The 27,843-nt window shown below is 44.3% G+C and overlaps 1 protein-coding gene across 2 annotated transcripts in view; it reads left to right on the top strand.

Moving 5' to 3' along the window:
- The window catches only part of LOC126355769 (UDP-glucosyltransferase 2-like), a 74,071-nt gene extending 52,797 nt beyond the window's left edge, over positions 1 to 21,274 (top strand). Inside the window, exons 6-7 of one of the 2 annotated variants that reach the window (XM_050006173.1) lie at positions 2,596 to 2,815; positions 20,286 to 21,274. In XM_050006173.1, coding sequence (XP_049862130.1) covers positions 2,596 to 2,815; positions 20,286 to 20,562 — 497 coding nt within the window. In that variant the 3' untranslated portion in view covers positions 20,563 to 21,274. The remainder of the gene's footprint in view (positions 1 to 2,595; positions 2,816 to 20,285) is intronic. The other variant, XM_050006174.1, reaches the window with a different exon arrangement.
- The last annotated feature ends 6,569 nt before the right edge of the window (positions 21,275 to 27,843 follow it).

The following is a 27,843-nucleotide window of genomic DNA, read 5'->3' as shown; positions in this document are numbered from 1 at the left end:
TAGTGAACAGGAAGGTATCGTCGTTGTCTGACAGTAGGAGTACACAGGATGACTTATACAAAATTTGCAGTTTTAGTGATGAATGTCACTCTAAATGTTGAAAATTGTAACTTAATGCAGACGTGTAGAAAAACAGTCATGTATTGTTCTAATGCAGCAACAGTAAGGTGCAAGTGACACAGTCACTTCGATTAAATATCTAGGTGTAATGTTACAAAGCGATATGGAATGCAATGAACACGTCAGGTTTACAATAAAGAAAGCGAACGCTCGACTTCGTTTTATTGGGAGAATTTAGGAAAAGTGTAGCTCTTGCAAGTAGATGAAGTTAGGGAATCCTACTACCTAGGTAGAAAAATAGCCAATGACGGACGGAGCAAGGAAGACACGACGAGCAGACTAGCACTGACAAAAAGGGCATTCCTAGCCAAGAGAAGTCAGCTAGTATCAGAGGCCTTAACTTGAGGAAGAAATTCCTAAGAATGTACGATCGGAGCACAGCATTGTATGACAGTGAAACATGGACTGCGGGAAAACTGGAACAGAAGAGGCTCGAAGCATGTGATTTGGGGTGCTACAGACGAAAGTTGAAAATTAGGTGGACTGATAAGGTAAGGAATGAGAAGGTACTGCGCAGAATCGGAGAGGAAAGGAATCTTTGGAAAACACGGACAAGGAGAAGGGACAGAATGATAGGACATCTGTTACGACATCAGGGAATAACTTCCAAGGGAGATGTAGAGGGCAGATATTGGAAGACATCCAGCAAATAATTAAGGACGTAGGTATCAAGTGTAACTTTGAGAAGAAGGAATTCGTGCCGAGCAGCATCACACCAATCAGAAGACTGATCGCTCAAAAAAAGAAGAAAAAAAAACTTATCCATAAAACAGGAGGCATATAGAACGCTAGTGGGATCTATTCTTGAGCACTGTTTGTGTCTTTGGAATCTCTACCAGGTCGAATTAAAGTACGACGTTGAAGCAATTCAGAGGCGGGATTCTAGATTTGTTAGGGGTGAGTTCAATCAGCACGCAAATGTTACGGAGATGTTTTAGAAAATTCATGTTTACTTTGCCATATTGTATTTTACATATTTATCCCGAACAGTTTCGGTTCTCAACCATTAACTAGAGGAAATTAAAAAAAAAAACAACAAAAAACAATATGACTTTTACAGCCGGCCGGTGTGGCCGTGCGGTTCTAGGCGCTTCAGTCTGCAACTGCGTGACGGCTACGGTCGCAGGTTCGAATCCTGCCTCGGGCATGGATGTGTGTGATGTTCTTAGGTTAGTTAGGTTTAAGTAGTTCTAAGTTCTAGGGGACTGATGACCTCAGAATTTAAGTCCCATAGTGCTCAGAGCCATTTGAACCATTTGACTACAGCCACGCGATTCCAGACTGAAGCGCCTAGAACCGCACGGCCACACTGGCAGGCTGACTTTTACATTGCATGTACTATGAAACAAACAAATGCCATACTATAAGGCATATTGTGATACACATCAACAGTTGTCAATGATAGCTGTTGATGGGCTACATAATATGGTTCAAGTATAAAAACCAGCCACCAGATGACGCTTGACAGGAACAAGTCGTTGACATCGCATTGAATGCGCATTCTGTGCTAGGTATGCCGATATATTATAGAATCGCGTCATCCATAACCTGTCTCATAAACATTGCCGGAAGGTACGACTTACAGGTACGATGGCGCGCTACCCCATATTGCTACAGGGGTGAGAGACTTCTTGCATACATCGTTTGGTGAGGATTGCGTGCTGTCGTCACTTCCTTCATCCTCGGCCTCCCAGGTCCCCAGACAATCTGTGTGATTATTGATTCTGGGGTTACCTGAAGTCGTAAGTCTACTACGAACGTCCGACCTCATTAGGGATGCTGAAAGACAACTTCCAACGGCAGTTTCTCAACAAACCTACTGATATGATGTAGAATGCTGTTCACAACACTGCCAAGTGGCTCTGAGCACTATGGGACTTAACATCTGAGGTCATCAGTCCCCTAGAACTTAGAACTACTTAAACCTAACTAACCTATGGACATCACACATATCCATGCCCAAGGCAGGATTGGAACCTGCGACCGTAGCAGTCGCGCGGTTCCGGACTGAAGCGCGTAGAACCGCTCGGCCACCAGCGGCCGGCTCACAACACTGTCCCTCGACTATAAGTATTGATGATGAATGTCGGCTAACAGGTTAAGCATTTGTTACAAAGAACATCGTTTCGCTAAAAATCATTTCTTATGTTACTTACTGCATTTGTACCATACGAAGTCATTTTCTACACCTGTTTTGTCTCAATAAAACCTCACGTCATTTCAAGCATATATGTCAATTTCTGCCTCTCTATCTACACTATTCCGTGAAGTACTGAATTTTGAAATGTTGGGGAACTTTTCGGGTCACCTTGCATATGGCATAGAAGTACCACGCATTACTCAGTTGTACAACTACTCGCTAATGTCCGACTTTCAGCGCCAATCCACTGACATGTTTCAATTGCCGATATTTTTCATATGACTCAGTATGCATTCTGTAAGATTAATGCGTGTTCTGTTATGTTTCTGATGCAGCTCACCCAAACATGCGACTATTCATCACCCAGGGCGGACTTCAAAGTTTCAATGAGGCAGCATACTATGGAGTGCCTCTCATTGGAATACCGTTCTTTGGGGATCAAGGATACAACGTGGCAAAGATGGTCAGTGCGGGAATAGGGGTGAAACTGGATTTCAAGAGTATTACCAAAGAGAAGATGCTACAAACCATCCAGACAGTACTGGAGGATAAGAGGTGAGTTGCAGGGACTTCTGCTAAAATAATCTTCCGTCTTTGACATTTATAGGGAACTAACAATAATATGAGATGAATGGTAGACGTAAAGACTGAATATTCATGAGGACTATCTATTTTCCCATTGGTCCATGACGTTCAGTAGCTTCTGTCCATAAAATTCCGTTAACCTATTAACCTCATGATGTAATAACTTCTACATGGCTAGCTCATTATAGATGAAATACTTGCCATCAACTTTTGTCATATGTCTACACAAACCTTCAGAATGTAAATAGGTCACCCACATATTAACTGCAATGCACTTCCCTTGGAATTGGCATTGAGTTTCACTCCCCAATTTCGAATTCTCTTAACCATACATTTAAGGATATACCGATTGTATAGTTACATTTTATACGATAATCAATTTAAAGAAACCCCAATTGAGAAATCTAGTAAAAGGTTTAGAGAGAATAAGTTGGAGGAGGAGGAGGAGATTAGTGTTTAACGTCCCGTCGACAACGAGGTCATTAGAGACAGAGCGCAAGCTCGGGTGAGGGAAGGATGGGGAAGGAAATAGGCCGTGCCCTTTCAAAGGAACCATCCCGGCATTTGCCTGAAGCGATTTAGGGAAGTCACGGAAAACCTAAATCAGGATGGCCGGAGACGGGATTGAACCGTCGTCCTCCCGAATGCGAGTCCAGTGTGCTAACCACTGCGCCACCTCGCTCGGTGAGAGAAGAAGATATTTTCTCCACAAGCTTACATGTCACGTTTGGAGTTGAATGAGATAGCGATCATCAATGCAGTCAGGGCTTGCAGTGGGTGGACCAAATTGTGTTGTTTCTGGCGAGTCGTCTTGACCATGAATGAACAACTGGTCAAAGGTGGAAGGCTGGTGATAGACCGCAGAGACAGAAAAGCGCTACATGGGGCACTGTAGGTAATAGTAGATTCTCTTCCAACGACCCAGCGGCACGGAGAACGATGCAGAGAGCACAAGGGTAGTAACATTACTGACCCACAGATTAAACAGTCATCATGTTATACCAAATACGCTGTATTTAGGAATTGCGATCGGACTTAGTAAATATACGACTGTTAATGACTTACGCAGCGGAATATGAGACAGTAATACAAAAATGACGACGGAACAAAAAAAAAGAGCTTCAGCATTCATCTCCACCCACCCCCTCCCGCCCTTCTCTTAAATACGTCACACTTGCCGATTGTGTAAAGAGATGTATATCGGACACGTCGGCTGTGAGAGAGTTAATTATGTCACTATCACCAATTAGTCAAGTAGCAGAAAATACGACAGCAACACATAGCAAAAAGCTAAAACTGCCCGCTTGCAAACGGCTACTACTAGCTCAAGTCCATTGCAGAGGACGGGGTGAATAGGACTCACTCTGGTGCACGTATGCCATTGACACATCTGGAATACTTTTACTTCTGTTGTAACATGTTGAACAGTGCCGTTCATGAAATATACAAACAAACGAAAACACCGATCACGTACAATATAGCGATGTGATATGACATCGCACGTGTGACAGAAGATTTTTATTCAATATCACGACATAGGCATATCAGATAAAATATTTTACTCTTTACTTGAGCAATTAACACTGAAAAACTCCTAAGTAAGTGGAGTGCTGTATTTATTGAGTACACAGCAAAGGCAAGGATAACAACTAGTGTTTGGAGCGATACAAGGGAATCTAATTCACTAAGGATACCGATTTGTTAGTCTGGATGATTTATCGCTTAATGCCACACGTGTAAGCAGTAAATGTAAACCGGAGAACCTGCAACAAATCAAGGCAGAACTTATTTGGTCTGCTAAAAAGATCGATGTTTTTCTGATGGTACAAGGTATTCTTGATAACTTTGTGATGCTTTAACCGATAGATGACGACAAATTCATAACTCATCTACTAAAAGAAAATGGGAAGAGTCCAGGATTCTAAAGAAAAGTAATCAGGACATGGCTTCTGTAGGAAAAATCACTTGGTCAGAGGAAAACGGAGGATCCGAAGCGTGAATTGTTAGAAGATGTAAACTATTCACCAGAAAGTTCAACACAGCCCAAGTAAGCAAAACAGAATAAATTTATTAAGTTTATTAATGAATACATAAACAAATGCTCCTTTCTGGCGTAAGTCATTTACAAAAATTGTTTGTAGCAGTTTGTAGTAATCACTGATTTTACACAAGTTCGTATATGGGCAGATGACCCCAATGAATGGTTAAGTCAAGGTCTGGCTTCACTCTGTAATGGAACAGTTACAATGTAAGATAATGGTGATGACCAATATCAATGTCCTTTGTTGTCTCCTGCATAGAGGCTGCTTCCTGACGACTCTTGGAGTAGTCACTGGTGGCCTCAGATTAGGCGGTGACTGACAGTTGTGTAGCACTGACAGTTCCGATGGTTTTGTCAGCGAGAGGTCTGTGGCTGTGAGGACTAGAAGAAAAAGACTGGCCTAGATAGCCTCAGTACCAGTGGTGCAAGAATACAACTACACCTGTTTATGACCATGTGACATGCGGAAGTAAGTAGGTCTGCTGCACCAGTGATCGCTGGTGCTTCCCATGAAGTCCCTTGCCGGTCTATTGAGCTTGGGCGATCATCTGTCTGTCGTCTGCTAAAACGGCCCCTGTGGCTTCACTGGTTTAGGCCACTCGCATGACACTGATCTAAGAATCGTTGTTATAGAGAGGATGAACAACTCTCACACATCATCCCACCACCACCTCGATGGACGAGTGGGTGTGGTACGCACTAGCTTCCTCGTCAACTGATCGCGGACTTGGCGAACCAGGAGTGTTGTGGTTGATGTACGCTACAGTGGGCGCCTGTGTCAGAAGAGGCCAACCCTGCTGAAAGCTGCAGGCCACATAACTATTGAGGTGGCAAGAGGATGACGTTGCCTATGGTGTTAGGAGGGAAGTATTCCAACCAAGGACTGAAAGAGTATTGGTAAAAGGAGTTGGTGTGTTAGAGGAGTACAGCTGGTTGATATGTTTGCAACATGTGGAGGAGCCTTTGTAGTTGCACTCATAACATAGCTTGATCCAATAGATGTGTGTTCATCGCTGGCACCTATCATTAGTGTTTCTTGTAGAAAACCAGCACCCAGACCTCGTCATTGACAGAGTAACAGTGGCAGCGTTACTGCCAAGGAGAGGGGTAAATAAGGTTGTATGAAGTATGAAAAGCTGCAAACGATTTGGTTGTCCATGTAGTCTCTTGGCTGGACTGACTCCGTCTTATGAGGTGGAGTGATATGAAATTAAAAGAGAGTGGGTGCTTCGTCCAAAGGATGGTGTAGGTGCAGTTTGTCTAGTTGTGAACTGAAAGTGAGGACAAACTGTTCTGCCAGCCAGTTGGGTGCTAGAAGGAAGTGCGCCATAGAAACAAAACTGGTGCCATTTCTTGAAAAAAGAATGGAAAATTGAGAAGATGTGAACAGGCGGCCATTGCTTGTGCCCTCAACAGAAAAAATGCATTCCAGTGCCTGAATCGTTTGGACTGTTGAGTTGTTGCATGTGTGACACATATGCAAAGCCACTACCTGCACCAACAACTACACTCCTGGAAATGGAAAAAAGAACACATTGACACCGGTGTGTCACACCCAAAATACTTGCTCCTGACACTGCGAGAGGGCTGTACAAGCAATGATCACACGCACGGCACAGCGGACACACCAGGAACCGCGGTGTTGGCCGTCGAATGGCGCTAGCTGCGCAGCATTTGTGCACCGCCGCCGTCAGTGTCAGCCAGTTTGCCGTGGCATACGTAGCTCCATCGCAGTCTTTAACACTGGTAGCATGCCGCGACAGCGTGGAAATGAACCGTATGTGCAGTTGACGGACTTTGAGCGAGGGCGTATAGTGGGCATGCGGGAGGCCGGGTGGACGTACCGCCGAATTGCTCAACACGTGGGGCGTGAGGTCACCACAGTACATCGATGTTGTCGCCATTGGTCGGCGGAAGGTGCACGTGCCCGTCGACCTGGGACCGGACCGCAGCGACGCACGGATGCACGCCAAGACCGTAGGATCCTACGCAGTGCCGTAGGGGACCGCACCGCCACTTCCCAGCAAATTAGGGACACTGTTGCTCCTGGGGTATCGGCGAGGACCATTCGCAACCGTCTCCATGAAGCTGGGCAACGGTCCCGCACACCGTTAGGCCGTCTTCCGCTCACGCCCCAACATCGTGCAGCCCGCCTCCAGTGGTGTCGCGACAGGCGTGAATGGAGAGACGAATGGAGACGTGTCGTCTTCAGCGATGATAGTCGCTTCTGCCTTGGTGCCAATGATGGTCGTATGCGTGTTTGGCTCCGTGCAGGTGAGCGCCACAATCAGGACTGCATACGACCGAGGCACACAGGGCCAACACCCGGCATCATGGTGTGGGGAACGATCTCCTACACTGGCCGTACACCTCTGGTGATCGTCGAGGGGACACTGAATAGTGCATGGTACATCCAAACCGTCATCGAACCCATCGTTCTACCATTCCTAGACCGGCAAGGGAACTTGCTGTTCCAACAGGACAATGCACGTCCGCATGTATCCCGTGCCACCCAACGTGCTCTATAAGGTGTAAGTCAACTACCCTGGCCAGCAAGATCTCCGGATCTGTCCCCCATTGAGCATGTTTGGGACTGGATGAAGCGTCGTCTCACGCGGTCTGCACGTCCAGCACGAACGCTGGTTCAACTGCGGCGCCAGGTGGAAATGGCATGGCAAGCCGTTCCACAGGACTACATCCAGCATCTCTACGATCGTCTCCATGGGAGAATAGCAGCCTGCATTGCTGCGAAAGGTGGATATACACTGTACTAGTGCCGACATTGTGCATGCTCTGTAGCCTGTGTCTATGTGCCTGTGGTTCTGTCAGTGTGATCATGTGATGTATCTGACCCCAGGAATGTGTCAATAAAGTTTCCCCTTCCTGGGACAATGAATTCACGGTGTTCTTATTTCAATTTCCAGGAGTGTATGAAACATGGAAACCTGAAGAGGGTTCCTCGACATTTAAACGGAGGTGCTTCCATAGAGATGACATATCTTACCAGGGGAAGTATCGCCGAGCCTGTGCCTGCTATTTACTCTGGCAGGTGTCACATGCTGCTGCCATGTTGACAATGTTGGTGTCACTCCATTGACAATATACATGTTGCATAGCCAACCATTCTTACAGAACAATCTCCCAATGTCTCTCATCGAAGAGTGAGAAAACATGGTATGACGACATAGGTATGACCGTCACCCATGCCAAAAAGGCTTGTGCTTCCAAGTGGTCCAGGTATTTATGTTTTGTTGGCCAACTGTGGTTCAGTAGACAGAGAACTTCTTTGATGAGCAGGTCCTCAGAGGAGTGTTGCACGATGACTATAATGTCTAAAGGGAGAGCAAACACTGCGTCCTCTACTTTGGTATGCCTGTGGAAACAGACATCCAGTGCTGAGTCAAATTCTGCGTCCTGTGCCAGCGGTAAACTGGAGAGTATGTCTGCAAGTACATGTTGAGCAGTTTAGCATTAATTGATGCCACAGAGAGATTAGACGGGAACAATATCTACCGTAATGTCTGCCATGGTAGGAATATCTGAGTCGGCCTTCAGCAATGGAAAAAGAAGCTTATATATTGTCAGTCATATGTGCACTTTTGGAGTATTTTAGGGCAGAAAAATGGGGCTTCCTTTTCTATCCAGCTGTAGTTTCGTTGTACCTGCATTAATGTTTTGGAGATAAACACAAAACAGCACTCCACACCATTGACTCCGAAAGACAGAAACACAGCCTACGCCATAATCTGATGTGTCAGCTGCCATAGAGAATAACTCGGATGAGTCATAAGACATAAAACATACTGGGCAAAGAGGAGTTTGTTGTAGGTCTCTGAAGGCTTTGAAACATGATGGAGTCCAATTCCACATGGAATTTTTCCTCAGTTTCTGCTGCATTGGGGATGGATTTTCTATAGTAATTTAGTTGGCGTTACACAGACTGAAGTGGGCTCCAAATGGCTCTGAGCAATATGGGACTTAACTTCTGTGGTCATTGGTCCCCTATAACTTTGAACTACTAAGGACATCACACACATCCATTCCCGAGGCAGGATACGAACCTGTGACCGTAGCGGTCGCGCGGTTCCAGACTGTAGCGCCTAGAACCGCTCGCCACCCCAGCCGACCCGACTGGAGTTGTCTAGTGTCTTTAAGTACTGTAAGTTTCTAGGAGACCTGAATTTTGTGTGGTGTGGGCTACATTCCTGAAGCACTTAGTATTTGGCCAAGGTATTCGATTTGTGGTACAAAGAAACAGTATTTGTAGTTGTTGCACTTGAGATTGGTTTGCCAGAGCACTGAGAAAAGAGCGTCTAGGATGGTTGCTAAATCATGAGCATGTTTGCAAGTTTTCTAAGTATTTTTAAAAATAACTAGGGTACTGGCGATGCTGAAAGGAAACTTGTTGTAGAGGACTAGCCCAAATAAGGTGTTGATCATTAACATGCTACATGATGTCAAAAAGGACTTGAAGATAAGTGCCCTGTACGTCAATGTTCGAAAATATCTTCCCCATGTAAAGTGCACCATGATGTCTTCGAATTTTGTAATAGGGCCGGTATTGATGACAGTTGGGGTATTAGTGGTGGCCTTGAAATCTCTGTAAATCCAAGTGATCCATTTGGTTTTTCCACAGTGACGAATGGGGTAGCCCACTGAATGTTAGGTACTACAGCCAGGATGCGTTCCTTTTTGAGGCATCGTGTACCATCTACAGATTTTCCTTGAGTGCAAAGAGTATGTTGCATGTCTTGAAAAACTGGGGCGTGGCTGATAGGTGTAGGGTCCAAGGGCCTCAAACCCTGTGACGCCAGTAGAGAGTCGAGAAGAATCTAGCTCATACCTGTTGCATAAGTCCCATAAATAGGAACTGGCCATTGATGGCCGGACGCTGTTGGTAGAGCAATCGGCTTCCTGGCCCAGGACGTTAAAAACATAGATTCTGAGGATGTTCGTGGATCACTTCATGTCAACTACCAGCATGCATACCATGAAGACGATTGACTGGTAAGGAATTCGGGCAGTAAACTGTCCAATGACTTCAATAACATCGTTTTTATACCTGAAAAGTTGTCTGGAGAATTCCTGAAGTAGGAGGCCAGGTGCCAACTAGTCTCTCAATAAATGATAGTCATGGAAGAACGTGCATCACTCTGAAAAACCATGGGGCCAGCATTAACTTGTGCTACAAGAATTAAGAGTCTGTTAGATATGGGGAGCACGGCATGGATGTATAGTGCATAGGCATTTTCCTAATCTTGGATTTGGGGGCCCATATGGGCACGATGAAACAATTCCTGCATGAGGGTAGGCATTGTAGGTCTTGCGCACCTGCAGGAGGTTTGCCATTAACAGATGACTCAGTATAGTGAGAAGGCCATGGTTGGGGCTGGCGCCTATGAGCCTGGCAGATATCAAACTCCTGAGAAGGCACGTGGAACACTGCAGAAGACCATAGAGATTGTTAAAAAGCTCGAATGATGGAATGGCACATTTCCAACATGCAATCCTTTAGTCTGAGGAGGTTTTTATGAAGTCACTGATGAGTGGACAAGGACCTTGTCCTGGACTAGATATGTAAGATTGTTTGCGGTGGATAAAAGTACACTGGAAACGGTAGTCCACTGAGCTTATGGTAGCAAAAATACCTGTCATGGGTAGCTGCAATGTGCACTTGCAAATCGAAATATTCGGCGAGACAGATTTCAAATGTTCATATGGGCATGAGACTGTATCTGGGTTGTGCCATTGTAGCAACTGATAAATTTCTGTACACCCATATGGGGAAAAAGCACGTGCTACTGAGTGTCACCTGTGATACCACGTGCGAGAAAATGTTACTTCATTCTGACCAAGTAGTTTGTCCATCGCTCGATCCTTCTGTCAAACGCCTGGAATGGTGGAAGGGCTATCTGGAATCCTTTCGCAGTAAATTGACGCATGGAAGGGGTTGGAGATTTCATGGTTTCACGTTTGAACCTGTGCCACTTTATGGAGCACCAGCACTACCCAGACAGTAACATCAGTTGTGTTAGGATGGAAGGTCAATATCAGTGCACTTTCAGCGTCGATGACACATGCAAGAGAATACTGTCTATCTGGGGCGTTAACCAAGTGTAATAAACCAGGCTCACAGAAAAGTATAAGTCCTGAACTGGTTGAGATGCAACGGGAACACAACCCAGGAAAACAGTTTATTAATAAATTTATAAACAAATGCTTCTTTCTAGAGTTAGGTATTTACAAGAACTGTTTGTAGCTAGCAGATCGTGGCAATCACTGATTTTAGGCAAGTTAGTGAATTGGGAGATGGAGACAATTATGATAAAGTGAAAGTCTTCTTACCCTTTGGAGTGGAACAGTTACATTGTAAGATAATGGCGACGGCCAGTACCAATGTTCTTTGTTTGGAGGTCAATTCCTTGAGATGTGTGAGGTAGTCAACGGTGGCTCCATGTTCAGTGATGACTGGTGGCAGTGCGACGTTGACGGTTCCAATGATGTCCTTAGCGAGAACTCTGACTGAGGGACCTGTTCTGCGGCAATGCCTGGCCCAGAGGACTCGAGGGTAAAGACTGACCTGGAGATGCCCCTGTGCTGGCCTAAATACGTAGGCGACGCCAGTATAAAGCTGGATCTATCTGTAGCCACCTGAGCCACGGGAGAAAGCAGTTCCGAGGGGCCAAGGACCTCCAGTGGCGCACTCACTGCACGACCTTCTTTCTGTCGTCTGCTGGGTTACATTACACACATGACGATGGTGTAAGAAAGATTTCTGGTAGAGAGGGAAAACGCCTTGCACGCAGCACGGATATGTCCTCAAATAAATCAGCCTGTGGAAAGAATACATTCCGAATTCAGTGAAGAGTTGCACATCTCTTCCGACAACCCTCCAGTTGCATGCATCGGGGGGCCAGCGGTTCGTGCACCCATCCACTGTGCTACGGCCCCTTTGATGTACACAACTCACCAAGTCTTGAGTCAACACGTCGGCGTCCTACATACTGCTCAATACTGTGGTGGACAACCACAGTTCATTTACTACAGTTCTACTAATATAAATTGTTGATTATTATATATTTCACTATTTATGTACAAGAAATTTAAAATACGTCACATCAGTGGCTTTTTTCCTTACTATTTTTCTACATAAACGTTTTAATGTCATGTTACCTTGTTTCTTTCAGCACCTATGTCTTTTAGTGAGAGATGACATTCATTTTCATCAATAATTTATTAACTTTATCGGCAGTTACAGCTGATTTGTATTTATGGGTCACTTTTAAGTATATTTTACGTAATTTTTATATAAAAGCGAAAGACACCCATTGAATACATTCTGATCTTTTGTAATTTTACGATTTTCATTTTCCATGACTGTCTTGTAACTCCTTCACACGTTACCTTAGCAAGCACGAGAACGCATGCCCTTAAAGGATCATGAGATTCTATAGTATATAACATTTTGTAAGATTAATTTAAACACACTCTTCCATAAAGCTAGGTTTTGTTTGTTACCCTTGATTGTATTTCTTTTTCTTGTTTGTAGATTTGAAAATGATTGTGCCTATAGTCTCATATAGTCGAAACCTGTCATTCCAGGACTCTAATGCTTGGTTGTCATCTAGGTAAATAAAATACAGTAGAATATTTATATCAAACTTCTTCCAAACAACACTTATGTCATAGTTAACATTTTACTGAAGTGATTGTAGCAATCATATGTGGGTATTATGCGGACCTTCCAAATTCGCCCTGTAAGAACTTAATCTATTGACTGGAAGAACGATGGGCAATGTGCATGAAAAGGGTAACAAGATGAAAAGTTAATATATGTTTGAGTAGATACTATATCGTCAGGATGAAAAATATTTGTTAATAATTCTCGCAAAAACTGTTGCTTGATTGACTTCTTTGTGGTCCAGTTCTATTCCTTGTTCTTGGTCACAGCTCTCTGATCGTCCGACTGCGACATTTACTATTGCCTCCCACTGGCAGCAAAGAGGCAGCAAAGACGCTTGTAACTTACACTTGACCAATACTGGGAAAAGCAGTAGCCCCATACGAGCTGCTACTGTAGGCTGCTCACAAGTGTTATGCCTTAAAACTGCAACTTCACCGTCGGAGCAGCTCTGTCGTACGTGTATGGACATACTGTTGTTTACTAAATGGTTTCAACAAACTACTTTGAAAAATTTTGATTCTATTCTTGAATCCATTATTTTTTATTTACTATGATGAATTGTTCTCCAATCTCTAATTGCTTTAAAATTGGAATAATAAAAATGTTCTTTCCTAAGAGAATTCTTTCAGAGTTCACAAAAGCTACTCTTTATCTAACGTGAAGAAATTGTCTAGTAGTTACTACGGGTAAGGTTCAATGAAATTTGTCCATCAGTCATAAGAGTCTAGTGATTTAGATTGCCAGGCGCTACGTAACATGGACGCCGTTACCGAAGACAGTCAACACAAAGGTTCAGAATTATTCACTCGACTGATACGACGCAATTTCGACATTATAAATCACACACAAGTTGCAACGAAAATGTACCAAAGTTCTATCAGGTCTGTGGAGATGTAGAGACTGTATCATCGGCTGACGCACCCGACTCTGATCTAGCGGCCCACTTGGCACACAGGCACGGGGGGCGTTGAGAAACACCCCGCTGTGAACAGCTTGTGTCGACAGCTACCGCCATCAGTTATCTGACCATTATGATACACCCTTGCGTACATATTTTAGTGATTAGATCTTTTACTGAAAAAGAATTTTTTCCTGAGTGGAGCCCAGTAAAAAAAATCAGCGTATCTAGCAAGATAAAACTAATCTAACATTTTATAGAGAATGCGTGGACGCCTGTGCTCTCCAAGAGATTGCAACTGAGATAGATTATGGCCAAAATCTACATCTACATCCATACTCCGCAAGCCACCTGACGGTGTGTGGCGGAGGGTACCCTGAGTACCTCTATCGGTTCTCCCTTCTATTCCAGTCTCGTATTGTACGTGGAAAGAAGGATTGTCGGTATGCTTCTGTGTGGGCTCTAATCTCTCTGATTTTATCCTCATGGTCTCTTCGCGAGATATACGTAGGAGGGAGCAATATACTGCTTGACTCTTCGGTGAAGGTATGTTCTCGGAGCTTTAACAAAAGCCCGTACCGACCTACTGGGCGTCTCTCCTGCAGAGTCTTCCACTGGAGTTTATCTATCACCTCCATAACGCTTTCGCGATTACTAAATGATCCTGTAACGAAGCGCGCTGCTCTCCGTTGGATCTTCTCTATCTCTTCTATCAACCCTATCTGGTGCGGATCCCACCCTGCTGAGCAGTATTCAAGCAGTGGGCGAACAAGCGTACTGTAACCTACTTCCTTTGTTGTCGGATTGCATTTCCTTAGGATTCTTCCAATGAATCTCAGTCTGGGATCTGCTTTACCGACGATCAACTTCATATGATCATTCCATTTTAAAACACTGCTAATGCGTACTCCCAGATGATTTATGGAATTAACTGCTTCCAGTTGCTGACCTGCTATATTGTAGCTAAATGATAATTGACCTATCTTTCTATGTATTCGCAGCACTTTACACTTGTCTACATTGAGATTCAATTGCCATTCCGTGCACCATGCGTCAATTCGCTGCAGATCCTCCTGCATTTCAGTACAATTTTCCATCGTTGCAACCTCTCGATACACCACAGAATCATCTGCAAAAAGCCTCAGTGAACTTCCGATGTCATCCACCAGGTCATTTATGTATATTGTTATTTAATGTTATTTAGAAACTGTAACTCGTTCAATCTGAGTATGCCTGGTTAGGTGTAAGAGAGGGCCTGAAGGCCCTAATCTTGCCAGGTAAAATAAATGCATAAATAAATAAATAAATAAATAGCAACGGTCCTATGACACTTCCCTGCGGCACACCTGAAATCACTCTTACTTCGGAAGACTTCTCTCCATTGAGAATAACATGCTGCGTTCTGTTATCTAGGAACTCCTCAATCCAATCACACAATTGATCTGATAGTCCGTATGCTCTTACTTTGTTCATTAAACGACTGTGGGGAACTGTGTCAAACGCCTTGCGGAAGTCAAGAAACACGGCATCTACCTGTGAACCCGTGTCTAAGGCCCTCTGAGTCTCGTGGACGAATAGCGCGAGCTGGGTTTCACACGACCGTCTTTTTCGAAACCCATGCTGATTCCTACAGAGTAGATTTCTAGTCTCCAGAAAAGACATTATACTCGAACATATTACGTGTTCCAAAATTCTACAACTGATCGACGTTAGAGATATAGGTCTATAGTTCTGCACATCTGTTCGACGTCCCTTCGTGAAAACGGGGATGACCTGTGCCCTTTTCCAATCCTTTGGAACGCTTCGCTCTTCTAGAGACCTACGGTACACCGCTGCAAGAAGGGGGGCAAGTTCCTTCGCGTACTCTGTGTAAAATCGAACTGGTATCCCATCAGGACCAGCGGCCTTTCCTCTTTTGAACGATTTTAATTGTTTCTCTATCCCTCTGTCATCTATTCCGATATCAACCATTTTTTCATTTGTGCGACAATCTAGTGAAGGAACTACAGTTCAGTCGTCCTCTGTGAAACAGCTTTGGAAAAAGACATTTAGTATTTCGGCCTTTAGTCTGTCATCCTCTGTTTCAGTACCATTTTGGTCACAGAGTGTCTGGACATTTTGTTTTGATCCACCTACCGCTTTGACATAGGACCAAAATTTCTTAGGATTTTCTGCCAAGTCAGTACATAGAACTTTACTTTCGAATTCATTGAAAGCCTCTAGCATAGCCCTCCCCACACTACATTTCACTTCGCGTAATTTTTGTTTGTCTGCAAGGCTTTGGCTATGTTTATGTTTGCTGTGAAGTTCCCTTTGCTTCCGCAGCAGTTTTCTAACTCGGTTGTTGTACCACGGTGGCTCTTTTCCATCTCTTACGATCTTGCTTGGCACATACTCAACTAACGCATATTGTACGATGGTTTTGAACTTTGTCCACTGATCCTCAACACTAACTGTACTTGAGACAAAACTTTTGTGTTGAGCCATCAAGTACTCTGAAATCTGCTTTTTGTCACTTTTGCTAAACAGAAAAATCTTCCTACCTTTTTTAATATTTCTATTTACGGCTGAAATCATCGATGCAGTAACCGCTTTATGATCGCTGATTCCCTGTTCTGCATTAACTGATTCAAATAGTTCGGGTCTGTTTGTCACCAGAAGGTCTAATATGTTATCGCCACGAGTCGGTTCTCTGTTTAACTGCTCAAGGTAGTTTTCAGATAAAGCACTTAAAAATATTTCACTGGATTCTTTGTCCCTGCCACCCGTTATGAACGTTTGAGTCTCCCAGTCTATATCCGGCAAATTAAAATCTCCACCAAGAACTATAACATGGTGGGGAAATCTACTCGAAATATTTTCCAAATTATTCTTCAGGTGCTGAGCCCAGGGCCCTATAGAGACATCCAATTACCATGTCTGAGCCTGCTTTAACCGTGATCTTCACCCAAATCATTTCACAATTCGAATCTCCGTCAATTTCCTTCGATACTATTGCACTTCTTATCGCTATAAACACGCCTCCCCCTTCACTGTCCAGCCTGTCTCTGCGGTATACATTCCAATCTGAGTTTAGGATTTCATTACTGTTTACATGTGGTTTCAGCCAACTTTCTGTCCCTAGTACTATATGGGCGTTGTGAGCGTTTATTAATGAGAGCAGTTCTGGGACCTTTCTATAGATGCTCCTGCAGTTTACTATTAGCACATTAATATTGTTAATCCCTGTTGCATTTTGCCTACTCCTGCCTTGCCGCGTCTCAGGAGGCGTCTTGTCGGGCCTAGGGAGGGAATTCTCTAACCTAAAAAAACCTCATGTGCACTCCACACGTACTCCGCTACCCTCGTAGCCGCTTCCGGCGTGTAGTGCACGCCTGACCTATTCAGGGAGACCCTACATTTCTCCACCCGATAGCGGAGGTCGAGAAATTTGCACCCTAGCTCTCCGCAGAATCGTCTGAACCTCTGGTTTAAGCCTTCCACTCGGCTCCAAACCAGAGGACCGCGATCGGTTCTGGGAACGATACTACAAATAGTTAGCTCTGATTCCACCCCGCGAGCGAGGCTTTCCGCCTTCACCAACTCCGCCAACCGCCTGTACGAACTGAGGATGACCTCTGAACCCAGACGGCAGGAGTCATTGGTGCCGACATGAGCAACAATTTGCAGTCGGCTGCACCCAGTGCTCTCTATCGCCGACGGTAGGGCTTCCTCCACATTTTGGAAGAGACCCCCCGGCAAGCAGACAGAGTGAACACTGGCCTTCTTCCCCGACCTTTGCGCTATATCCCTAAGTGGCTCCATCACCCGCCTAACGTTGGAGCTCCCAATAACTAATAAACCCCTCCCCCCGTGTGCCTGCTCGGACCTTGCTGAAGGAGCAGCCACATGTCCACTCACAGGCAGAGCGGACGATGCCACACGGCCAGCCCCCACATTTACCCTCCGCCTCGTGCGCCGCGAACGCCGCTGAACCCGCCACTCCCCTTGGGGAGAGGGGGGCCCAGCCGCGCCCGGTACCCGCGAAGATGTCTCGACAGCAGGGACAGTGGGTGAAGCATGTAACACCTGGGGTGTACCTTGCGACGCACCAGACACCCCACTGCCGCTACACTCCAAGGCAGCAGCCTGAAGACGGCTGACCGCGGCCATCAACACGCTCAGCTGTTCGCGAAGAGTGGCCAGCTCCTCCTGCGTCCGTACACAGCAGTCACACTTCCTATCCATCCTAAGGAATCAATTTACTGAAGAGACTTAATCAACTTTTAAGTAGACTGCTAATTCACTAAAGGCGGCTGATTATTGACTAAACTGTGATTGCTAACCACTTCTTGTAGAAAACAATGAAAATAGCACTACCTGTCTCTGACCTGTATTCAAAACAAACACTAGCACTACTAGCACTATGCCTGACTAAAGGGACTCTATCTGACTGTATTCAAAACAAACACGAAATCTATGGAACACTATTAATAGCACTCGACAATTAAAGCTTCCTAAAAGCAAAAACATACGGAAGAAGAAGTGACAAGTAAGAAAAATACTGTTAATACTTAAATTAAGGTAGCTCGCTGCACAGCAGACGTGAAGCAGACGGCGGTTTAAGCTCCAACAGCAAAAGGCCTTACAATGTCGTTAACGACTTCAACATACTGAATATTCCTACATGTAAGTCTAAATCAAAATATAGTTACGCTACACAGATACTGGAAAAGTCTGCAGATCAGTACCTTTTATTGAATTCACTCATTCAGAATGTTTTACAGAGAAGAGTAAATGTACTGTTTTGTATATAACACATTGTATATAGCACATTTTCAGTACACGTGATCTTGATACCTCAGTTTCCTGTCGCCAGTAAGAAAGAAAAAGGAAAAATTGGATAGCTTCGAAAATCATTACTTTGCTTTCTTGAAATTTTAATCAACGCTATTTGTCTCCATCTTTCACAGCTTGATGATATAAAAGTAATACTTAAAAAGCTGTTATTAATGTTGTATGACTGCACTATAACAGAGATGCCATGCAGCTGTGCTAGGTGCTGACGTCATAAGGGAAGACCGGCTCTCGAAATCAAAACGTTTCGGCGGAGCAGGCTGAATACAGAGCTCCACATAAATGTCAAACGATAAGGTAGGGAGGGCTGTACGTGCTTCCACACATGATGTACTAAAACGCAAACAGGTATTTTAAAACTGAGAATGTCACATCTCATCTTCTGCTTTTATGTAAATGTTGCAGTGTCACCTCAAACAGTGTTAGTCAGCCTTCTATGTTATAACTCCGTCTAGAACCATTCTAATGGACGAATCTGCACCATTCTTATCGTTATTTCAATTCCTCATGTGAGGGGTGTGTAGAAAGTGGGTAAAACCGTTATATGGCCAGAAGTTTCAAATGTCCAAAAACTTTTTTTTAATCCTATAAAACAGATGAAATGAGCTCTGTATCAAAATATACACAGGTGAGAATTCTTCTAATTGTACTAAAAATTTTTACATTACTTTGCCGAAAAGTTGTAATTTAATCACGGATAATGATGATAAAGCTGCTACTGTGCAAGATGATTCAGCTGTCCCTGTTGCTGGGCTTTACACAACCTGGAATGCCTTCAAATAATATACCCAAGATTTTCATTTTCTCTCTCTCACTAAGTGCAAAGTATTAGTTCTACATAAAGATTAATAGTAATGCAATTAAATTTTTTTCTGGGATACGATTTTGCTATAGGCCGTAGTTTTCGATTTATTCAAGAGAAACGTACAATGGTAACCTCCAAATGCTTTTTTTTTCGAATGGCTCGGAAACCGAGGTCTCCAGCGATAACGTGTCCGGGTGCAAAATTTAACTACAGTAGGACTAATAGTTTGCATGTAGTGAGCGACAGAACACGAAAATCTTGCATTTCGTACTGTGTAATGGAAATTATGGTGGTGCACGCAGACAACTACGTTCACGATGAACATGCAGTGATCACAGCTGCACTGGGGTGCACTGGGACAGAAGGAAGCAACTGTCAGTTATTGAAGGGAACAACATGTTGCGTTTATGTACCCACATGGAGAAGAGCATTGTCTGGCTCTAGAACGAATCGAATGTGTTTTATGGTTTTAAACTGTGTATCTAAAAGTCACAGGAAGGGTTGTCTCATTTCAGTACATGATGTGTACGTCGATAGGAAGTTGGGGCTAGGTGTGGTTAGGGCTCTAATGTTGATATGATATCTGAACAGGATGTGACAAATACGAGTGCAGTGAATATGGTATTACGTCGCGAGCAAACCGACGTTGAACATAAACTGATAATCATGAAACATGGAATACCCAAGATTACAGCAGGATTCACGTTTTAGAGGTCAAGAGTGTGTAGAAGAAACCTCCAGAGGGTATCTTCAACATCATTACAACCATATTTCGATAAGCGCAGACTGATGTACTGGAGGATAACAAGTGTGTGCTGAACGGACAAAGCACCATACAGCTAAATCTTGGTCTGCCGTGAGTCAACGTGCCGCCGACTTGAATATGGGGCACGAGGAACACATTTTTCCTTAAGCTACATGGATACTCAACAAATCATACTTAAACGCCTGGCAGATTCACTCTAGAGGGAAAAACGCACCGTGCAGGTTCCAGAAATACTCCTACTACTCATGTCCCTTTTCCTTTCGATGATTTTTCGTCAATCACTGTAGTATGCCTTTAAGATCATTTTCTGTACAAGTTCCTACATCGGCATAAGTGACATATGTCAGAACATTTTTAGTTGAAAAAGCGTTTCCGAGTTAGGAAGGTAGCTAATTGGCTTTTCTTTCCAGCTATCACGAGAACATGAAGCGCTACTCTGCCGTCTACCGAGAACACCAGAGCACGTCCCTGGAGAGGGCGGTGTGGTGGGTGGAGTACGTGATCCGCCACCAGGGGGCCCCCCACCTGCGCAGCGCAGCCCTCGACCTGCACTGGTGGCAGCTGCTGCTGCTCGACGTCATAGCCTTCATACTGGCTGTGGCGGCCGGGGCTGCGTTTGTCATCTACAGGCTGATGCGCTGCTTGGTGTCCACCGTATCTCGACCGAGCAAGATTAAGAAACAGTGAAACACTATTTGCAGGAGCTTATCTACACGTGGCCACCAACCATACGTTGCAACTATGGACACCTGAGGTACTATGAACTTAGTTTACATCCGGGTATTGTGAAGAAGTCCCTGTTGCACATAAGTGACATTTGGAGTGGTTACAGTATGGAAAATATCTTCGTAAGAAGATGAACCGATACATCATCAGCTGCATACACTTTGTTGGTGAGATGGTGCTTCTACTGCGCATCCCGCCCTATTAGTGCTACCACTACTCAGGTAACAGTGTTCGAAAACTGATGTTCTTGAAGAAATTCTCTAGTATTTATTCTGAGCTGCTGCTATGCAGTGCTATAAAATTCTCGTCGCCAATTCGAATTCCAGTTTGAGAAACGAGACCGGCAGAACCTGCCAGCATCCAGCTCACACTCATCTTCAGTGTGATGAATTACCAGTATTCTGACAATTCCATACTTAAAAACAGTGTGCAAGATTTATATATCTTCTGCAATTTTTCACACAACAGTATGAACACGATGGTTCTGCGAGCTATTATGTGTGTATTTGTGTGTGTGTGTGTGTATGTGTGTGTGTGTGTGTGTGTGTGTGTGTGTGGAGTGCATGTGTGTAAATCTATGACGCTCAACAGCGATGTTATTAGTGGCCTTGCCAATATATTCCGCGGGGAATATAATTAAAACATTTAAAATAAAAGTGAATTATGCATCAAGGTATTGTTTCACTTACAGTTATAACCACCTTGTCCCATTATGCAATCACATTCTGCTATCCAACATGCCCAAGCACAAAGAATGTACAACTGCGTAAAACGTGATATGAAAATCTTAACTAAAATATAGAATAAAAGCTAAAAAAGCATAACTCAGGAAAGTATGACTGGCGAACAGCTAAAAAGAAAAAAAAACAGGGTGAGTCTGCCACACTGGTAGAAAATAGCAAATCAGATATTTCACAAAATGTTGAGAGTCGTACACGAGATTCACCTCGTCGTCTACTAAAATAGAATAATTATCGGCCAGTAAACTACCCTCTGTCCTTTAAAATGTATCATACAGAAATATGTTTTCCATTGCAGGGTTTTTCCGTCAGAAGAGGAACTGTGTACAATCAAATTGTGGCCCATCCGAAGGCGAGTGATAAATACACTCCTGGAAATTGAAATAAGAACACCGTGAATTCATTGTCCCAGGAAGGGGAAACTTTATTGACACATTCCTGGGGTTAGATACATCACATGATCACACTGACAGAACCACAGGCACATAGGCACACAGGCACATAGACACTAGTACAGTGTATATCCACCTTTCGCAGCAATGCAGGCTGCTATTCTCCCATGGAGACGATCGTAGATATGCTGGATGTTGTCCTGTGGAACGGCTTGCCTTGCCATTTCCACCTGGCCCCTCAGTTGGACCAGCGTTCGTGCTGGACGTGCAGACCGCGTGAGACGACGCTTCATCCGGTCCCAAACATGCTCAATGGGGGACAGATCCGGAGATCTCGCTGGCCAGGGTAGTTGACTTACACCTTCTAGAGCACGTTGGCTGGCACGGGATACATGCGGACGTGCAATGTCCTGTTGGAACAGCAAGTTCACTTGCCGGTCTAGGAATGGTAGAACGATGGGTTCGATGACGGTTTGGATGTACCGCGCACTATTCAGTGTCCCCTCGACGATCACCAGAGGTGTACGGACAGTGTAGGAGATCGCTCCCCACACCATGATGCCGGGTGTTGGCCCTGTGTGCCTCGGTCGTATGCAGTCCTGATTGTGGCGCTCACCTGCACGGCGCCAAACACGCATACGACCATCATTGGCACCAAGGCAGAAGCGACTCTCATCGCTGAAGACGACACGTCTCCATTCGTCCCTCAATTCACGCCTGTCGCGACACCACTGGAGGCGGGCTGCACGATGTTGGGACGTGAGCGGAAGACGGCCTAACGGTGTGCGGGACCGTAGCCCAGCTTCATGGAGACGGTTGCGAATGGTCCTCGCCGATACCCCAGGAGCAACAGTGTCCCTAATTTGCTGGGAAGTGGCGGTGCGGTCCCCTACGGCACTGCGTAGGATCCTACGGTCTTGGCGTGCATCCGTGCATCGCTGCGGTCCGGTCCCAGGTCGACGGGCACGTGCACCTTCCGCCGACCACTGGCGACAACATCGATGTACTGTGGAGACCTCACGCCCCACGTGTTGAGCTATTCGGCAGTACGTCCACCCGGCCTCCCGCATGCCCACTATACGCCCTCGCTCAAAGTTCGTCAACTGCACATACGGTTCACGTCCACGCTGTCGCGGCATGCTACCAGTGTTAAAGACTGCGATGGAACTCCGTATGCCACGGCAAACTGGCTGACACTGACGGCGGCGGTGCACAAATGCTGCGCAGCTAGCGCCATTCGACGGCCAACACCGCGGTTCCTGGTGTGTCCGCTGTGCCGTGCGTGTGATCATTGCTTGTACAGCCCTCTCGCAGTGTCCGGAGCAAGTATGGTGGGTCTGACACACCGGTGTCAATGTGTTCTTTTTTCCATTTCCAGGAGTGTATTTCTTCCACTTTGCAGCTGAAAGGCGAGACAACACAGTAGCAAGTTTTATCCGCCGCAACTTCTTGTCCATTACTTCCAGCCACTTTTCTTCCCAGTGAGACATGACCTGTTCCTCAAATCTCTGTATTGACAGTACTGTTGAGTAGAGTTTTAAACATTTAATATGTTGCCATCGGGGTAATGAATATCTGAAGACTCACTTCTTTTTTGAGTGGAAATAATAGTAATTGGGAAAGCAAAGTAAATTAGAATTTAACGTCTCGACGACAGTTTGCTCGTGGAGTACAAGTTCGGATTACGAAAGCATAGGGAAGGGAATGGCCCGTACCCTATTCAAAAGAACCAGCCTGTCATTTGCCTGGAACGATTTGAAGAAATCACGGGTAATCTAAGTATGGATGGCCAGACGGAGGATTTGAACTATCATGCTCTCGAATGTGTGGCCAGCGAGGTAACTACTGCTCCACGTGCTCGGTAGTAATAACCGAAATAATATGTTACCTCTGGTGGTTCATCTGTACTTTAAAGTAGTAAATTGTTTCTCACGCAGAACAAAAATTACTAGGCGGACAGCATACCGTGGAGTCGGCCGCGACCATAAACAAAAGAGAACTTTGACTTCCCGAAGGGAGAGGAGCGGTGAGGGGGAATACATTCTCCCACTCTCTCGAAGATCTGCCATCCTACATCCGCGTTCTGTGCTTCAACAAAGCAGAACTGACACAACGGTCGTAGAGATGGACGATTCGTTTTGTTGCGGTGAGAGTCCCATTCGAATCCCTTTATGTACCAGGATTGGTCTCTTCACGCATTTCAATATTAGAAAACGAAAGAAAAAATTGCGTCACCGATTGGTGGCAGTAGCCAGTTTCGCACATTCCTCTTAACTGATACATAGTACTATGTTGATCAAGAGTATCCGAACGACTTGATTAACCTCCACCATATTCGAATGCTACCCGTATAATGTATTGTATTGTGCGTAACTGGGGCTTCGACCCCGCCGTAGCCCTCAGTGTTTCACAACCCCACAACAGGAAACAGTAGTCCACTCACCCCACCACCGCCCAACACACAACAAGGGGTTATTGTGCGGTTCGGCAGCCAGTAGATCCCCCGGGAACGTCTCACACCAGACGAATGTAACCTCAGTGTTTTCGTGGTAGAGTAATTATGGTGTACGCGTACGTGGAGACAGTGTTTGCGCAGCTCAGTGTAACTGAGGCGGAGTAAGGGGAGCCAGCCCGCATTCGCCGAGGCAGATGGAAAACCGCCTTAAAAACAATCCAAAAACTGGCCGGCTCACCGGACCTCGACACTAATCCGCCGGGTGGATTCGTGCCAAGGACGGGCACGCCTTCCCGCCCAGAAAAAGCACTGCTAACCGGGCGGGCTCATATAATCTGTCTTGTAGGTTCTGTAATTTCTTTTCGGTTCTGGTTCTTCAAATATGCAAAATGCTTACCGCCAGTGACCACTGCTCTGAATGGCAATAACTCCAGATATAAATCAATATCACGGTGCTACTAGTATCAAGAAACACTTTATTACATTTAATGTACAATTACTGTCAGTACAAAACAGGTTGTTGTTGAAGAACAAACACCAAAAAAGATTCTTTTACTCTGCAGTGCAACGGAAAATAGCTGTCAAATACCGCTCAGAGCGATTCAGTCTGTATCAGGCTCATGTGTTGTACCGTGCGATATTTTGGTTAGCCGAAAATATTTTATATTCTGAATAGCACTAAATAACGTACTGTGATCCTCCATGCCACCCACCCAAGAACACACTGTTTCGTGTTTGCTCCCCTGTCGATTCCTGTTATCGTGGTGAAGCCTTCAGCGTCAGCACTGCAGTCGGCAAAGAAATTATTAACTTCGACAACTACATCTACGTGATTACTCTTGCGTGGCAGAGGGTACATCCAACTACCTTCAAACTGCTTCTCTACGGTTTAAATCTCTAACGGCTCGAGGGAGAAACGAGCACTTAAAACTTTCTTCGCGAGCCCTGATTTTTCCTATTTTATCATTTCTTGCTATGTAGGTGGGAGCCAACACAATATTTTGCATTCGGAGGAGAAAATTGGTAATTGAGATTTCACGAGAAGATTCTGCCACAACGACAAACACCTTTGTTTTAATGACTGTCATCCTAGTTCAAGCATCATGTCCGTCACACTTCCCCTCTATTTCTCTCTAATACAAAAGAGCTGCCCTTCTTTGAATTTTTCGTTATCCTCCGTCAGTTCTGTTTGATGCGGATACCATACCGCACGGAAATAATAGAGAAGAGGGCCTAGAAGCGTGTTGTACGTAGTCTGTTTAGTCAACCTGTGGCATTTTTTAAGTGTTCTATCAATAAATGGCAGTCTTTGGTTTGCTTTGCGCACTGCATTATCTATGTGATCGTTCCAATTAAAGTTATTTCTAACTGTAATCCCTAAGTGTTTGTTGAATTTATAGCCTTTATATTTGTGTGATTTTTCGTAAAACCTAAATTGAGCAGTTTTCTTATAGTATTTTCTTTATTTAGAGCAAATTGCTACTTTTCGCACCATGCAGATATCTTGTCTAATTCATTTTGCAGTTGGTTTTGATCATCTGATGACTTTATAAGACAGTAAATGACAGCATCATCTGAAAACAAACTAAGAGGACTGTTCAGATTATCTTCTATGTGGTTCATGTAGATCAAGAGCAGCTGAGGTCCTATAACACTTCCTTGGAGAAAGCCACATATACTTCTGTTTCACCGTACCGTTAATTGCTACGGAATGTGTCCTACGTGACAGGAACTCACAAATCGAGTAACACAAATCAGACGATACTCCATACGCATGCAGCTTGATTAGAAGACGCTTGTCAGGAACTGTGTCGAAAGGCTTCAGCAAATCAAAAAATTTGGAATCAATTTGAAAATCCCGATCGACAGCAATCATTACTTCGGGAGTACAGCGAGCCAGTTGTGTTTCACAAAAGCGATTTTTCCTGAGCACATGCTGATTATTAGTCAATCATATGGTTTTCTTCGAGGTAATTCATTATGTTTGAACAAAATAAGTGTTCCAAAAGTCTACAGCAAATCGACGTTAGTGAAATGGGTCTGTAGCTCAGCGGATTACTCCCGTTTTCTTTCTTGTGTATTGGTGTGACTTGTGCAACTTTCCAGCCTTTAAGTGCAGATCTCTCGATGAGCTAGCGGTTGTATATCATTGTTATATCTGGAGGTAATTTGTCAGCATACTATGATTGGAAACTGAATGGTATGTAAAATGGGCCGGAAGCTTCGCTTTTATTAAGTGATTTAAACTGCTTCACTAAACCGAGGATATCTACCTCTCAGTTACTCATGTTGGCAGTTGTTCTACATTCAAATTCTCGAAAACCATGTTTAATACCTCTGCTTTAGGCAGTCATCAATGTCATAACCTTTGTTATCACTCAGCGAAGGTATTGGTTGCGTCTTACTACTAGTATACTTCACATATGACTTGAATCTCTTTGGGTTTTCTGCCAGATTTCGAGACAGAATCTCGTTGTGGACACTATTAAAAGCATCTAGAATAGAAGTTCGCGCTAAATTTCGAGTTTCTGTAAAATTTAGGCAATCTTGTGGATTTTGCATTCTGTTAAGTTCGAGATGTTTTTTTCGTTGCTTCTGCAAGAGTGTTCTGACCCGTGGATACCAGTACCATCGCTTATTAATTTATGTGGCATACATCTCTCAAGCCGACGATACTATTTCTTTGAATTCAGACCACATCTGGTCTACGCTTAAATAGTAAGATAAGAAGAAATGGAAACTGTCTCTTACATAGGTGTCACGAGAATTTTTACCTTTTTTTTTTTTTTTTAAGCAGATGTATTTTTGCGTTTAGTTTTGGTCGGTTTAAATGTTAGGGCATTCAGTCTCTCTATAACTGCTTTTGCTCACTGATCCCTATATCCGACATGACGTTCTCCATTTTCTCGGGATTATTTGTTGCTAATGCGTGAAGCATGTTTTCACAACCATTTACACTTCGAGTGAGCTCCTGAACTAATTGCTCAAAATAATTTTCTGAGAAAGCATTCAGTAGAATTTCGGAAGACGTTTTATGTCTACCGCCGGCTTTAAACATGTATTTTCCCCAATATATCGAGGGCAGATAGAAATCACCACGAACGTAAATTGTATGAGAGGGGTACCTAATTGTAATGAGACTTAAGTTTTCTTTGAACTGTTCAGCAGCTGCATCATCTGAGTCAGGAGGTCTGTAAAACGATCCAGTTATTAATTTATTCCGGTTGTCAAGTATAACCTCTACCCATATTAATTCACAGGAACTATCTGTTACAATTTCAGTACAAGGGAAACTAATTCTGACAGCAATAAATACTCCACCACCAACTGTATTTAAGCTGTCGCTTCTGAATACGATTAGGTCCTTTGCAAAAATTCTGCTGAACTTATTTCCGCCTTTAGAAAGCTTTCTGTACCTGTAAAGATTTGAGATTAAGTGCTTTCTATTAGAACGTGGAGCTCTGGGTATTTCCCAACACAGCTACGACAATTTACAATTAAAATATAAATATTTGCTATCTCTACCTTCCTCTGTTTTCCCTGCATCCATTCAGACTGACATCCTTTCTGTACTTTCCCGAGACCCTTTAATCTATAGAACCGCTGAGTCCCTTCCACTAAACTGCTGCTATACGTATAGCCGCTTCCTGTGTGT

Source organism: Schistocerca gregaria, chromosome 3 (genome assembly GCF_023897955.1).
Source record: "Schistocerca gregaria isolate iqSchGreg1 chromosome 3, iqSchGreg1.2, whole genome shotgun sequence".
In the NCBI taxonomy this organism is placed as follows: Eukaryota; Metazoa; Arthropoda; class Insecta; order Orthoptera; family Acrididae; genus Schistocerca; species Schistocerca gregaria.
Note: the sequence above shows the minus strand (reverse complement) of the source record. Positions and strands in the feature narration are given on the sequence as shown.